The sequence below is a fragment of the Rhinoraja longicauda genome, chromosome 3 (assembly GCF_053455715.1).
Source record: "Rhinoraja longicauda isolate Sanriku21f chromosome 3, sRhiLon1.1, whole genome shotgun sequence".
Taxonomy (NCBI): Eukaryota; Metazoa; Chordata; class Chondrichthyes; order Rajiformes; family Arhynchobatidae; genus Rhinoraja; species Rhinoraja longicauda.
The window spans coordinates 60217206-60234097 of record NC_135955.1 but is presented as its reverse complement, the minus strand read 5'-3'; the positions used below and the strand labels follow the sequence as shown (position 1 = coordinate 60234097).

The 16892-nt window shown below is 38.9% G+C and overlaps 1 protein-coding gene across 4 annotated transcripts in view; it reads left to right on the top strand.

Moving 5' to 3' along the window:
- The window catches only part of pcsk5b (proprotein convertase subtilisin/kexin type 5b), a 254563-nt gene that overhangs the window by 163969 nt on the left and 73702 nt on the right, over nt 1-16892 (top strand). For 2 of the 4 annotated variants that reach the window (XM_078396244.1, XM_078396242.1), the window contains exons 19-21: nt 1045-1174; nt 2421-2536; nt 5707-9019. In XM_078396244.1, the coding sequence (XP_078252370.1) occupies nt 1045-1174; nt 2421-2536; nt 5707-5822 (362 nt within the window). In that variant the 3' untranslated portion in view covers nt 5823-9019. Of the gene's footprint in view, nt 1-1044; nt 1175-2420; nt 2537-5706; nt 9020-16892 lie in introns of those variants that run through there. The other 2 variants (XM_078396243.1, XM_078396247.1) reach the window with 2 other exon arrangements.

The window sequence follows — 16892 nt, the reverse complement described above, 5'->3', positions numbered from 1 at the left end:
TAATTGAATCTTTCTGATGGGACACCAGGCTGCAGTGTGGAGATAACCAGCATTTTGTAGATGAGAGTTCACAGCAGCACAGAAATCACTGAAACTGAGGCAGAGTGTAAATAAACCTCCTGAAACCTTTAACCTTGGACTTGATTTTCATGCCCTACAAAGCAAATAATTCAGGCTTGCAGTAACCGGAGATCTGTGTTTGCAGCTCCAGGTAAATAGCTGCCTGTAGGACAAGAGCACAGTTGTGTCACGCTGACATTAACTCATTATGACTGAAATTAAAACATTACTAATGCTTTCCTCCAAATCCATTTTGCTGAGCGTCAAGTATTAGTAACACCATAATGATGGAAGGACGATATGTTTTATCTACAACAGTATCAGTTTGAAAAGTGACATTTTTTGTTCCAATTATGTTATCAAGGCATTGATGAATTCTGGTTGAAGTTCATGTAAGTGGGAAAAGGTGCCTGGAAGCATCCACTTCCTGCCTTCGCCCCATAATCCCTGACACTCTCAATTAAATGCAATAGGAATATATTTGGACAATTGTAATAGTTACATGCATTCTGTAGATGGGCTATTGCATGCTAGGTAATCGTAGTGCTTGTTAGTAGTAGTCCCGCCTAGTACGTGCTTTATAATATTAAGAACTCACCTACGTCAGGCAGTAGATGTAGCAGCTCGGAGCTGTAATGTACTGCAGGTCCTATGATGTAAGTGCTTCAATAAAATGATGCGTTGTATCTTAGCGTGTACTTAAGCACTATTACACATTCTATCTTTGTAGGATAGAAATGTAACTGTCTGATGACTGTACTTAAGTACTTCAATACTTCAAAGGTTAGATGCAAGAATTGTCAAATGTTAGCAACTTGCACTTTCCAACTTAATGCTGTGTAACAATATTCATAAGGTCACAAGGGATAGTAGTAGAATTAGGCCATTCAGCCCATCAAATCTATGCCATGTAATCATGGCTAATCTATCTCTCCCTCCTAACCCCATGCTCTTGCCTTCTCCCCATATTATCATGTGTTGCAGGACCACGCCAAGATTCCTGTACACAGTGTATTGAAGAATATTACCTGGAGGAATGGAGATGTGTGTCAAGCTGTAGCATTGGTTACTACATGGACCAGCCATCTGAATATGGAGAAAAGACCTGCAGTAGGCAAGTAATGATTTTCGTTTTAATACTTTCGTAATGATTTCAAAGTATTTAAGTGCCTCTCCAACTTTTTGAGTAAGCTTTGCACATCTGCATTAATCTCCCTTTTGCTCTTTCTGGCTATCCATGTAGGAATGTATTGAATTATCATCAAATAACACATTGGGGAATAAGGAGTCTGCAATACAGTTCAAAATCATGGAAAATAGTTATTTGAGAACATTAGAGTATAGAAACAAGGAACTACAGATGTTGGTTTACACAGAAGGACACAAAGGGCTGGAGTAACTCAGCAGGTCAGACCCACTGTTACTCCAGCACTTTGTATATTACTTTTGTTACTTCCTCTACTGAAGGCCAGTTTTATTAGATGCATGGAAACAATCGGTTATAATCTTGATTTCATAATTGTTTTTAACCCAAAATCGTCATTCACACAAATCTTTTGCATCTACTATTTTTTTTAATGTGCATTGATACATAATCTCTGAACCTCAAAGCCCCATAGTATTCTACAGCTGATGATTTTTCTGGCAATAACTTATTAGCATAGTTTTAACTGAGAACCTGTGCATCGAAATATAAATGAAACACTACCAATAAGCATTCAATACTGTCTAAACATTCTCTTGTCTGTGTTTATTGCAAGAGGATTTATAACCAGTAAGTAAAATTAGAGCATTTTGTCCTGCAAAGTTGTTTACCTCGTCGGCTGTAAACATCTATGCGAACATGAAAGGTGATGTATTGGTTCAGGACCCTTCAGACTGATTGGGTTGGGGGGAAAGAATGTTGGAAGAAAGGAGGGGCTTGTCTAAGCCTGGCAGATAATAGGTTGAAATAGGTGAGCATGGGCTTTTTTTATAGGCAGATGGTTGGACAATGGCAAGAGATGAAAAGGCAGCAGATGTGAGGCAAAAGGATTGAAGTTGTAATTGTGAAGCTGGAATAAATAATGGGGGGGGGGCAGGAATAGGTAGTCCAGGTGGGGCACAATTCTGAAGGCAGACTCATGCAGATTAATAGCTTGACACCATGAATATTGAATGTGCGATATTTAAAAAAAAGAAGAATTTTCATGATGTGGATTTGAGCCTGTTGTGTGGAGTATTGTGTTGCTGTCATTTGCCCTCTAAATTATTACACTAACAAATTTAAAAGATTCCCATTCTCCTTCTCGTGTTGATCTTATATTTGCTGCAAGAAGGCATTTATGGAATTTTAAAATAAAATATATTTATTCCTCAAGGTGTGATCCGAGCTGTTTAACTTGTATTGGCCATGGTGAAAGGAACTGCAGCACCTGTCGCACTGGGTACAACCTTGAGGGGGGAGTCTGTGTGGTTGGCACAGTTTGTAAAGATGGTGAGTAATTAGAGATTTGTAATTTATTTTTCGTTGGAAGTACTGAAGGGGGTAGAGAAAATTACTTCATCTGGATGCAATGAGGAAACGTCAATGTTATTTAAAAACATCTTTAAATATGAATGGTTCCTAGTTTGTAGTTTAATTTATATTTTAGTTTCAAAGAGCCTCTATTTAACTATCAATCTCCCTGTCAGCTAATAATGGTGTTGTTAGCCCAGTTATCAGGCCAGGGATTTGGCATTTGACAATGATGTTTCAATTTGATTTATGCCACTTGCATACAAATTAGCCCTCCCACCCACTCCATTCATCTCTTGAATGTGCATGTTGTCTCTGGGCAGGCTGCTAGTCATCCATTTACTTGCCCAAAGGCCGATCATTGTGTGCACGCCTAAACGATGAACAGCAGCAGCCTATTCATTTCTTTTTAGATTACTGTGCTGATTTACAAGAGGCACACGTGTCGTGTATGAGGGGAAAAGTAAACGTTAATTAATAAATTGGTGGATAAACGTGTTAATTGGTATGGTGGAAGACACAAGAGGGCAGGAATGCCTCGGCTCTTTGCTTTTTCATTTGAATTTGAGACTGGGTATTTGCGCTTTGCCTCGGGCTCCACAGGTGAAAACTCAGCTCAGCATTCTAGTGTCCAAATTGTTGCGAAATGTGTATGAGTCTGGATGCAAGACGAGGAGCAAGGCTTTCAGCCTCGGTGGGTGTGGTAAATTGGCAGCATTGGACAGCTGGCCTGTGTCACCCAAATATTTGGAGTTTTTTCCTTAATTTTGAGATTGTTGAGTATTTGTTGGGAATTGTGGTGAGTTAAAACACCTGTTGAAAGCAGTGGACACAATCATACTTTACATTGCCTAATTTGAAGACCAAAAGCTTTTAGACAGCGTTATAACTTAGCATCAGAAATAAACAAAAAGATTGTGGTGCATGAGAAACATAAAATGTATGGCTGTTAAATGGAGGGGTTGGAATATTGCTATGAACTTCTGTGAACCCTCCTAGTCTTCAAGGTTCATTTCGTATGAAATCCCAACACGTGTTCATGATCAGCCCCTTTAACTTGCTATCTCATGGCTCAACTCTCATCATTGTCATAAATATAGTTACGCCCATCTCCATTCATTTCCTCATCTTATTCCCCATCCCACATACTTCTCCTAATCTTAACTTCTTCCTGTTTGATGCAGGGAAATGAAATTGTCCTGACCCATTTCGAACGTTTCAATTTCCCAACTGCCTATCTTTGATCCACCAGTCACTTCAAGATTTCTGCAGCCGTTGAACTCTGACCACATTTCCCCAAATCCCATTCAATTATTATTTTCATTAATTTTTATTTATTATTTTAAAAATTATTTTTAGTGTTTTTATTATTTTTATTCATTCTAAATCATTCCCCACCATTCTGTTAAATCCAAGGAGTGCAGAAACTGTATGTCGTATAAACGGGTTTAGCTAGAGATGGCCACATATGCCAAAACCCCAGATATCCCATATACTTGCTTCAAACTCATTTTGCTTTTGAGATGACCTTCTTCCTCTTTGACTTTATCCTACTCAACTGCTGGCCACCCAAATAACCTCAGATTCATTCATAACTTTCACAGATCTATTTCTGCAGGTGCGGAACTCATGGCATCCTTGCCCTGATTTTTTTTTTAAGTAACCCTTGAACTTGAATCCCATCTTTTCTAATTGCCAACACCAATCCTAAAATTCCTTGAACATGCTTTGCCTCTTAAACTTGTGCATCTTTAATGGAACTCCTTGTTTGGGAATGCTCCAAATGTGTTTCTGTCACTGTTACTGTATGGAGACAGTCTCAGGAAAGTTAGAGGATATCCTACTTGATTATAAGAAGTTACCCATCCTTATTCTTCTCCGTCTGCCTGAAGCCTTGACAGGTTTGACAACACCATACCTGTCCAGTGCCCTTCCACCACGATGCAGTAGCTTGCACGGTTCCAAATCTTCCCCACCACAAAATCCATAATGTTACCATTGATTTTATTCCTTCCCTTTGCATTTTCTATAACTGAACCAAATTGCTCATATCTTTTGTGCCATTTTGATCATAATATGAGGTTCAAATCTCACCCGCTAGTCCCCTCACAATGGATTTAAAATCCTATTCCTAATTTTTTTAAATGGTTCCTCTTGCACTGCTTTTGGTTTGTTTCCCAATCTCCATAACTCTGTTTCCTGGTTCTTCACACATCTGTAACTTTAATAGATCCATCATAATTTTCACTCTCTGATCTTATTTTCTCCAAAGAGTATAGTCCCCCGCTTGTCAAATTATCCACATTCTTAGAACTATTTTAGTAAATTTCTGCAGCCTCTGGTTTAACCTGTGGCTTTCATTCTTACAAAAATGGAGCACTTTGCATTCTTCTGTATTAAATGTTATCGCGTGTTCTGTGTTCCACAGCCTGCCTTTATCCACTGTCTAATATTAGCTTCCTCACAGTTCAAGGTGTTTCCGAGTTTTATGTCCTCTGTCAGATTGGGAAATGTGTGCCTTTTACATCCCTGTCCAAATGTGTCACTGTATTGAACCCTTGTGAGTGCTACTGCACATTCCCCTCTAGCCTAAGAACTGGATTGTGCTGGCCTGTCAATTAATTTTGCAAGGTCTAAGAAAAGTGGTCAGTATGTATTTCCGTGATCACTATAGAAACCATAAAATTCATACTGATAGTGGTTGATTTTTTGAAATGGCCACTCGTGTTTTTACGATGTGTTCTATGCATGGATTAATCGTTACGATTACAAAGGTAAGGTTTTCAGCTGGTTATTTTATGCCTTTTTTCCCCCTAGATTCCTATTTTGCCTTCTTTAATGTAATTAAACAGATCTTTTGTCTGTGGTTATGATTCACTTTCATGATATTTTAAAGACCTGTTTTCTAATGTCTTCCTCTTTGATCTTTTTTCCCCCTTCAAAAAAATGGAATAAAATCACTTATTGAAAAAAAAATGAAAACTTACTTCCTGTTGGATACAATTACCCCTGATGAACAAAATAAAATTGCTTCTGTCACCTTCTTGACTGGCTCCTTCTGCCCTGTCTGACAATCATCCACTTCGTCCTTCTGCTTCCACCTCCTCAACCTTCAAACTCCTATCTCTGTGATCCTGATCTCTGGAAAGCAACGGAAGAATCGTGGGCCGAGGGAAGTTTCTGCGTCCTGGTGAAAAAGAACAGCCTTTGCCAACGGAAAGTGCTTCAACAACTGTGTTGCAGAACATGTTCACTCAAAGGTTGAATGGACAACTACATGGTTCTCCCCTTCCCCCTTGCTCCTGTATGCACACATGTAAATTCTTTTAATATTAAAAAAAAATAGAAAGCCACCCTTCTCCTCCAAGGAGTTGGTGAACTGTGTGACAGAACTTATAATGGTGAAGCAACTACAACAGACCTACCTTTCACTTCGGGTGTTTACCGTCTGACATCTGGAATAACTAACTTGTCAGTATTTTACTTTTTTGACCAAAGCGTATAATGCCAAATTTCCTATTTGAAAGAGATCTGACCTCTACTGCCCATCTCCCCGCCAATCCCACTCTGCCCCACTATAAATTGATGGTTTGTTTTTGGGAATTATTTTCTTCACTGGTTGTTTTCTACAATATTGAATAGTTTACATGATTGCAGAATGGGTGTTTACTTTTAGAAGTGGACACTTACTAAAGCTTAAACCTGGACAGATGCACAAATACCTTTATTGAATGATTCCAGATATGTATGGACAGGTATGTAACTCAGCACTAATATGCTTCTTTCCAGCTGAAAAATATCATAAAAAATGCTATACTGCATGCTCACACTAAACCTCTTCTGCGGTAATAACTTATCAAGTTCAGTATGTTTATGCTTTCAATCATCATTATTAACAAACTGCCTGTAGCAATATATTGGTCATGGCTTATTTGATGGTAATCATGGTGGTAATAGTGGTGGAAATTGCTGACATTCGTATCAATAGAGTAATGATTGTGGTTGAATGTTTTGCTGATGCAAAACGGGTGGCAGTTTTGCTCGGCAATCTTTCCTTTTACTTCATCTGACAGCAAGTTGTTGGTGTGCAGTAGTACTGTCATTTAAAACCTAACCTTTTAATGTCTGAAGGGTAGAATTATTTTAATGTTCATCGTAATGTCTCTTCAGCATGCAAGAAACACATTATTAATATGCATTTCACTAATCAAATTTCTCACTGCATAATACTTCATTTGCTACTCTCCTCTCCTTATTATTTGCCTTACTCTTTTCTAGGATGTTTAGCACTTTTACTGTTTAAAAAGTGAGTTGAAGATTTTATTTTTCTGCAATTGTAGATCTTAATATTTTAGTAGACGAAGATTAATACAGGCCTTTTTTTAACTAAATTACCAGATTAAGTAATGCTGCTCATGCTCAACGTGATTTGTGTACAAATTAACGTCAAAAGAAAAATTTATGGCCCACTTCTATTTACACCAAGATTTATTTGGATTGAATCTGGATAAATTGATGCAGGTAATCCAACCAAGCCCATCCATTAGCATTCTGTGCTGGTATATCCTGCTCACGTTGATACTTCACAGCCAGAGTAAAGCTTATTTTACATTTTTTTTATTAATCTCCAGATCTCACGCCCAGATAAACAGCTGGGCTCTCAGTTATTTACATGGTCAGAAGAGTGGACTGATGGAGCATGTCAGTCAAGATGGAAAGAATTTCAGTTTCACAGGTGCACTGCATGCTTGTGTGCCTCGTTAGCTTTGGGCTAAATTAAATTCAAAACTTGCATGTTGCTGCAGGTGCTTGTGTTTTTCATTTCAGGTTTGGAACATAGAAATAGACTAACAGAAGTTAATGCACAGCACAGTCTGTTGCACTAATAATGCTCAGAGTATTTGCTGATGCTTGCATGCTTTAACTGCAGTTCATCTTCAGTGGAATTAATAATTGTCTTTTTCATGGGCAAGGAAAGATGGCCCAGTAATAACAGCATGTGCTTCAAATTGAAATAGATGTAATTGGTTGGTTCTAGGTGAAGTCAGGCACTACCTCACAGCAATCTCCCTACCACCCCTGTTCAATCATGATCTAAACTTGATTGCAGCAAATGTGCTGGAAAATCTCCTTTAATTTTAAAGGATTTGTGTTGTAAAGGATTTGTGGTGTACAGGTTAAATCTCAAGTTGACATAGCAGACCAACTTTTTTTTAAATGTTGTGGGCATGGAAAACTCTTCAGTAATAGATGGTTACCAAATGGTTTCATTTATTGATTTTGCTATTTTATTAATTGTAAGTACCATTTGGAATTTTGGTTTTTATAACAAGAATAAAGATAGAAAAATGCAATGAATTTTAAAAATAACCGTGTACCGTTTTTGTGCTCTCCGCTAGGTCTCCGCAGTTAATGGTGCTTATTTTGAATTTAATTAAAGGGGTAGTTTTCCCATTTCAGTGCACTAAATGTTTTCTAAATTTTCTACTCTGAATCTGCAGTGATCTTGGAATTGGGCTCTGCCCATTAAAAAAAGAAATAATTATGATCTTGTTTCTTTAGACATGCACCACATCCAACAAAAATCTTTGAGCTGCCGTGGTTCCTGTTATTCTTGTTTTTCCCTTCTATAGCAATCTGCCCCCTGTCCACTGTTCTTACCCATCCACCCCTCCTGCAACTATAGCACCATGCTTGGTGGTGTATATGATAGCCATTTAATTGGGCCATTGTTTTGACACAATGCATTCCTCATATGATCTTTCACAACAAATGCAGAGCAAGCACATTCCCACATTGCAATGAGCGGCTAATCATCAGCTATAGATTAAGGGATCTCTCTTTTTCCTGATCATTTCATGAACTGATCTCATCAGTGATGACCTATTCTTTGAATTTTAGATAGTCTATCTCCATTAGCGTAATCACATTGATTTCACCTGCCCCTCCCCATTAACTGATGTGCATTAGCCAAAATACTGTTTAAAACATTTTAAAGTACTACCTTGGTCTTATTTCCAAAAGTTGTAATTACAAGCCTAATTTTTTAAGCAAGTACACTGTATTCATAATCATGGATATGGATTGTAAAGATTTTTTTGTCAACTACTAGCAAAAATGAATAACACTTTAATACCATAAAACAGGCGACAATCTGGTTTACATTTAGCTTTAGTATCAATGTCATTCAATTCAAGATCGCTTTTACTGATAGTTACTGTACATGTGTAAAATGCTCAGTCATGATGTGTAAAATATTGTAGTCCTGTTGTATTGGATAATGGCCAAAATCAGTGTAATTCCATATTTTATTTTTGCTATTAAATTAACCTTAATTCATATTTCAGTCTCAGAAGAATCTTGTTAAAAATCTTGTTTAGGATATCACTGTGTGCAAGAGCTTTCTATGTTTTAAGTTTATGTAGTTTGATAGCTTTAACTGTAAAATGAAAGCAGCATTAAAATCAGTTCAATAAAGTTTAAAAATGTTTTATATACAAACATCGTATGTCTGTGACATTATTCATATGCCAATACTTTTTAATTGGTGAGGAAACATAATCCACTTTTGTCATTTTTTAAGGACGTTTTAAATAAATGTTTGCTAAATTCATGTGTAATGTCCTCATAAGGTCATAAATGAAAGGATTAGAGGAAAGGGAAGAATTAGGCCATTTGGCCCATCTAGTCTGCCATTCAATCATGGCTGATCTATCTCTCCCTCATAACCCCATTCTCCTGCCTTCTCCCCATAACCCCTGACATCCATACTAATCAAGAATCTATCTATCTCTGCCCAAAAAATATCAATTGACGGCTTCCATAGCCTTCTGTGGCAAAGAATTCCACAGAGTCACCAACCTCTGACTAAGAAAATTCCTCCTCAGCTTCCTTTAATTCTGAGGCTATGACCTCTAGTCGTAGATTCTCCCACTAGTGGAAAAATCCTCCACATCCACTCTATCCAAGCCTTTCACTATTTATATTTTAATGAGGTCCCCTCTCATTCTTTTAAACCCCAGCGTGTACAGGCCCAGTGCCATCAAACTCTCATCATATGTTAACCCACTCAATCCTGGGATCATTCTTGTAAACCTCCTCTGGACCCTCTCCAGAACTAACACATCCTTTCTCAGATATGGTGTCCAAATGTGTTATTCTTAAACAAATGATGAGTTGTGTAATTGTAAAAGTCAGTGTCCTTTAAACAGACCAGAATGCCACATTGATCAATGTTCCAGTTGCAGCAATTGCTCAGCTGCGACTCAATAAATATTACTTGAATGTTTATATTCACCTCCAAGAACAATACAGCACAGAAACAGATCCTTGGACCTACATGATGCCAAATTAAATTAATCTCCTCTGCTTGCAGGTCATCCACATCTATATTCCATGCATATCCATGTGCCTCTCTAAAAGCCTTTAAAATCTCCTTATCATATCTACCTCCACCATTACTTCTGGCAGTGCATTCTAAGCACCCACCACTCTGTGCGTAAAATAAAAACTTCCCCGCACATTTCCCCTATCCTCTTAAACCTATGCCCTTTAGCCTTTGGGATTTCCACCCTGGGGAAAACATTCTTTCTATCCAATTCTTTGCCTCTCATATTTTTATATACTTCTATCAGATTTCCTCCAAAGCCCTAGAGAAAATAATCTAAGATTGTCCAGCCATTCCTTTTAGCTATTACCATCTATAGCCAGGCAGCATTCTGGTAAACTCTTCTACAACCTTTCCAAAACCTCCATGACCTTCCTGCAATGGGGCAATCAGAACTGTACACATTACTCCAAATGTGGCCTAACTAAAGTCATATAAACCTGCAACATGACTCCTGACTCTGAAACTCAAAATAACCAATGAAAACAAGCATACCATAAGCATTCTTTGCCACTCTATCTGGTTGTGTGGCCAGTTTCAGGGAGCAACAGACTTGGACCCCCCAGTACATCAGTGCTGTTAAGAGCCTTGTCATTTACTCAGTACTTTCACCTTGTATTCCACTCCGTAAAGTCCACCAGCACACTCCTGCTTGGATTAAACTCTATCTGCCATTGATCTGCCCATTCCTGTAGCTGATCTATGTTCCGCTGTATACTTTGACAGCTATCCTCACTGTCTGTAACTCCCCCAATTTTGATGTCTAGAAACTTAGTTGTCAGCCCATCTACGTTTAGGTCTAAGTAATTTATATATATCTCAAACATCAGAAGTCCCAGGACAGATCCCTGTAGAGTAGACCACTGAGATCTGTTTTGGGATAAGGGTGAATTGTACAAAAGGGATGGGTTGCACCTCAACAGGCGGGGGGGACCAGTAATCTGGCAGGCAGGTTTGCCACTGCTTCATGGGTGGGTTTAAACTAAATAGTATGGGGGGGGGGGGGGGGGGGGAGAGATTATAGACCAGTTAGCCTGACATCGGTGGCGGGGAAGATGCTGGAGTCAATTATTAAAAAGGTAATAACAGCGCATTTGGATAGCAGTAAAAGGATTGGTCCAAGTCAGCATGGATTTATGAAGGGGAAAGCCTGCTTGACTAATCTTCTGGAACTTTTTGAGGATGTGACAAGTAAAATTGATGAAGGAGAGCCAGTGGATGTAATGTATCTAGACTTCAGAAAGTCATTGATAAGGTCCCACACGGGAGGTTGGTGAGCAAAATCAGAGCACATGGTATTGGTATTGACATGATAGAGAATTGGTTGGCAGACAGGAAGCAAAAAGTAGAAATAAATGGGTCCTTTTCAGAATGGCAGGAATGGCAAGTGGAGTGCCGCAAGGCTCGGTGCTGGGGCCGCAACTATTTACGATATATATTAATGATTTGGATGATGGAATTAGAAGTAACACTAGCAAATTTGCAGATGACACAAAGCTGGGTGGCAGTGTGAACCACGAAGGGGATATTAGGAGGTTGCAGGGTGACTTGGACAGGTTGAGTGAGTGGGCAGATGCAGTATAATGTAGATAAATGTGAGTTTATCCACTTTGGCGGCAAAAACAAGGAGGCAGATTATTATCTCATTGGTGTCAGATTAGGTAAAGGGGTCGTGCAACGAGACCTGGGTGTCTTTGTACACCAGTCAGTGAAAGTAAGCATGTAGGTACAGTAGGCAGTGAAGAAAGGTAATGGCATGTTTGCCTTCATAACGAGAGGATTTGAGTCCAGGAGTAAAGAGGTCCTTCTGCAGTTGTATAGGGCCCTGGTGAGACTACATCTGGAGTATTGTGTGCAGTTTTGATCTCCCAATTTGAGGAAGGACGTCCTTGCTATTGAGGCAGAGCAGCATAGGTCCACGAGGTTAATCCCCGAGATGGCGGGACTCATATGAGGAAAGATTGGAAAGACTGGGCTTGTATTCACTGGAGTTTAGAAGCATGAGAGGGGATCTTATAGAGACGTATAAAATTATAAAAGGACTGGACAAGCTAGATGCAGGAAAAATGTTCCCAGTGCTGGGGGAATCCAAAACCAGGGGGCACAATCTAAGAATAATGGGGAGGCCATTTAAAACTGAGGTTAGAAGAAACTTTTTCACCCAGAGAGTTGTGAATTTGTGGAATTCTCTGCCACAGAAGGCATTGGAGTCCAATTCACTGGATGAATTTAAGAGAGAGTTAGATAGGGCTCTGGGAGCTAGTGGAATCAAGGGATATGGGGAGAAGGCAGGCACAAGTTACTGATTGTGGATGATCAGCCATGATCACAATGAATGGTGGTGCTGGCTCGAAGGGCCAAATGGCCTCCTCCTGCACCTATTTTCTATGTTTCTAATATGTCTGTTAGTCCCGTCAAGAATACCAAGCAACTGATGTGATTGAAGTATTACTAAGATAATTTTATTTGAAAATTTGTGTCACAAAAAATCATGAATGAAATACTAAAGTCCATTTCTCTGAAGGCCATCCGATAAGATGAATTGAGATGTGAGCGATATTGGTGGTTAATTTCAAGATATAGAAAGCTTTTATTGAATAGTCATAGACTGTAATCATAGTTCAAACTCATGGATTGTTGTGCTGCAGCGCTCAGTAATTCAGAGTATACGGTTTTATCATTTCACCTAATACAATGCAATGCATAATCTGGTGCTGAAGACAATTACATTATTGTAAAAGATCAATCTAAGTTTTATTTTTGCCTTTCATTGAACTGCTGATTAGCAAGGTGAAGATGCAGATTTTCAAAAAGATTTCAACCGTATTGTGCAATTTAATAGCTTTCAATATCAGCAAAAAACTGAGGAAATGCTTAGTAGGTCAGATGGCATCTGGGGAGAGAGAAGCACATTTAATATATCTGAGCAATGATCTTTCTTTGGAGGAGTCACAAAGAAGTGTTAACTGTCTAATCTAAGTATTATCAGCATTTTCTGCTTTTACTTCAGATTTCAACCTTAATCTTTTGGTTTTTCAGTTAGTACTTTGGACTTTGCAATTATAATGGCATCATGGCCATTGACCTTAACTCATTACATTGTGAAGATGATAACACTTTCTGGAATATACACTTGGAGTTAAAGGTAAAAATTAAGAAGTTGCCATTTCCATAGGGTATGATGTTTCGGATTCTTCTCGATCATCTTCAGAAAAGAAAGTGATTTGATAATAACCTAAGATAATTGTGAACTGTTGATAAAGTAAATGGCCATATGTCCGGAAGATATTGATTGATTTAATTGATTGTAAGAGACCTTTAGGTCCAATGTATCCAAGCTAACCATTTATCACCCTTTCACACTAGTTCGAAGTAGCCACACTTTGGCATCCACTCCATACACACTAGAGGTAATTAACCAAGACAAATTAACCTGCAAACCCCCACATCTTTGGGATGTAGGAGAATACCGGAGCATCTGTATGAAAGCCACACAGTCACAGTAAGAATATGCAAACTCCACTGAGGCAGCACGAAAGGTTGGGATCGAACAGGGGTCTCTGATGCTGTGAGGCACCAGCTTTACAGGCTGCACCACGGTATTATTTTATACACGGTTCCAGTGACATTAGGCAATAATTACTATGTACCAACTTTACAGCACCCAAACCGTAAACTAATTTTGTGTCTATACAATATTTCTCTCATAATTACTTCACTGACTGATACATAAAATATTGCATTTTATGGTTTAATGTTTTGGATTCCATGTAGATTTGTATATTTCAAATTTTATTTTGTACTCTTTAAAAAAATTTTTTTTAAAAATAAAAATTATGAGAACACAAAACATAGAAAAGCACAAAACAGGAACAGGACCTTGGCCCACAATGTCCATGCCAAACATGATGCTAAGATAAACAAATCTAACCTGCCTGCACATGATCCGTATCTCTCCATTTCCTGCATATCCACTTGTCCATCTAAAAGCCTCTTAAATGCCACTGTTGTATCAGCTTCCATCACCATCCATGGCAGTGTGTTCCAGGCACCCACTACCCCTGCTGGGGGGAAAAGAAAACTTTACCCAGAAGAAGGGTCTCGAACCAAAACGTCAGCTATCCAAATTCTCCATAGATGGTATAAGAAAATAACTGCAGATGCTGGTACAAATCGATTTATTCACAAAATGCTGGAGTAACTCAGCAGGTCAGGCAGCATCTCGGGAGAGAAGGAATGGGTGACTTTTCGGGTCGAGACCCTTCTTCAGACATAGATGGTGTCTGACTTGGCGAGTTATTCCAGCACTTTGTGTCCTTTCTAGTCCTGCATATCTCCTTTGTACTTTACCCCTCACACCTTAAAGCTGTGCCCTCTAGTCTTTGGCATTTCCATTTTGAGGGAAAAGGTTTCTGCCCCATCAACACCTCTCATAATTTTATATACTTCTATCAGGTTTCCCTTCTACATCTGGCATTAGCGAGAAAACAATCCAAGTTATTAGTTTAAAACTTCACATTTTATTTCTTGTTTTGCCATCTGTGAGGAAGTCCCTGGAAATGGTGCCTGACCACGACCAAACTCAGAGAAAGAGGTACACGCCAGAGAGATTGCCTTCTTTGTAATTTTTAAGGTTAGTGCCATGCACTATTGCCGGTGATTGCAAAACCAGTGTTATCACTTATTCACTGGCAATCATGCAGGCAAGTTCTTGTTGTTTAGCTCAGTTCCTTTTCTCCACAGGAGCTGAACTCGTGCACTTGATAGTTTCTTTGTCAGGTTATAGAAACATAGAAAACAGGTGCAGGAGTAGACCATTCGGCCCTTTGAGCCAGCGCTGCCATTCAATATGTGCAGATCGTGGCTGATCATCCAAAATCAGTACCCCACTCCTGCTTTCTCCCCATAACCCTTGATTCCGTTATGTGGGATCTTGTACTCTCGATGTTGTAGATCCAGTGAGGAATTTAAAACCACTCAGTTGCCATAATTACATTATGTTCTTTTCAGTAATCATTGTTTATCTCTGGGGAAATACTAATTTCCTTGCTTATAGCTAAATCGGTCACCTAAGGCAGCTAATTCTTTTTGTATTGGAATTTTTTAATATTTCATAATATGGTGGATTTTTGTGTTTCATTTTTATTAAGTGGTATTTTGATTATCATCCTCAGTAAGCATTCAGTATTTTATTCTTCACTCTAAAATCTTTAAAATAATAGATATAATGTTATTTTAATTCCTGTTTTGTTATTGCGTTCTTCAATGCATTTTGCTGCTCATCCTGCTCAATGCCATTGTGGTATAAGGTCAAAGATCCTTTAACACTGATGTCTTGAATTTTAAAATACAATTTTCCCCCATTTAAATGCCATTTTTAGTTCTCAATTACTTAGATGTGTTGAACTGAAGTCATAGCGACGAGCTAAATGTCACAGAAATGGGCCCTTCAGCCCAACTCGCCCGTGCCAATAAACTTGCCTAACCAAGCTAGCACCACTTATTCCCCCAAACCTTTCCTATCTCTGTCCAAGTGTCTTGTAAATGTTACAATTGTACCTGCCTCTACGACTTAATCTGACAGCTTATTTCATATATGCACCACCTTTGTGTGGAAAAAGTTACTACTTACGTTCCTTGTAAATCTTTCCCCTCTCGCCTTAATCCTATGCCCTTTAGTTTTAGACACCCCTACCTTGGGGAAAAGACCGTGTCTAATCACCGAACCCATGCCCCTCATGATTTGACATACTTCTAAGGTCATCCACCGGCCTCTTCAACTCAAAGAAGAAAAAAAATTCTAACCTCTCCGGCCTCTACTTGTAAATCAAGCCCCGATAGTATCCTTGTAAATCTATTTTTGCATCATTTCCAGTTTGATCACATTCTTCCTTTAGCAGCATGACCAGAACTGTGCACAGACCTCCATTTGGAAGGATTACAGCTTTGCTTTCTCCTTTTAGTAATAACTATCGACAATTCATTGTGTAATTTCACTGAGCACCAACCTGGAGTTTTGTTTGAAAGTTATGGTAAAGGTTGCGGTATCAGAACCTCTGTGCCTATGTTCTGGTATTCCTGTCAGAAATGATTTGCAATTTATTATTGATCAAATTCTGATTTCATTTCTAATAGCTCAAACATTTGCTGTCAGAATATCAGTAAGCCTGTTACTGCTCACTTTGTAAGTGACTGTGTTTCATAACTTCTTAATAAATTGTTAAATACAACTAGCCTTCCACAATTCCTTTCGAAGTGAGATAGAGTGTAGAGAAGATTTATGAGGATATTGTCAGGACTTGAGGGCCTGAGCTACAGGGAGAGGCTTTCTGGCTCGACCATCGTGGTTGGTAGTGGATAACGTATCATCGGAGTTACCTTGCCCTCAAACTTTTATTGCTGCCACTTGCTCTCAACTAACTATTCTGTTTTATTCTGTCACTGTCCTTGCAGCTTTACATTGGATAATGGAAGGCAACAAAAGAGAATTCAGTTTCTTGATATTCAGAGACATAAGGAGCTGCAGATGTTGGATTCTTGAGCAAAACACAAAGTGCTGGAGGAACTCAGCGAGTAAGAGGCAGTATCTGAAGAAGGAATAGATAAGGAAAGCTTTAAATGCAGACCCCATCCCTTCAGACTTATTGAAGTAGGGGGATAAAGCTGGAAAAGGATGAGAGGTGGGTGAGAGGATCCCACTCTTTCTCCCCTCACTTTTCTCTTTTCCAGCTTTTACCCCCCTACTCCAATCAGTTTGAAGAAGAGTCGCGATCCGCAAAATAGCCTGACCATTCCCTCCCCAGATGCTGCCTGTCCCATTGGATTCTTCCAGCACTTTGTATTTTCTTCTTGAGATTCTGATTTTTCTACTTTTTAAAATTAGATTGGGACACCCTGTTCCAGGGAGTGCCGAGACTATTTTGGGACAGTGGAATATGCGTTTCTGGG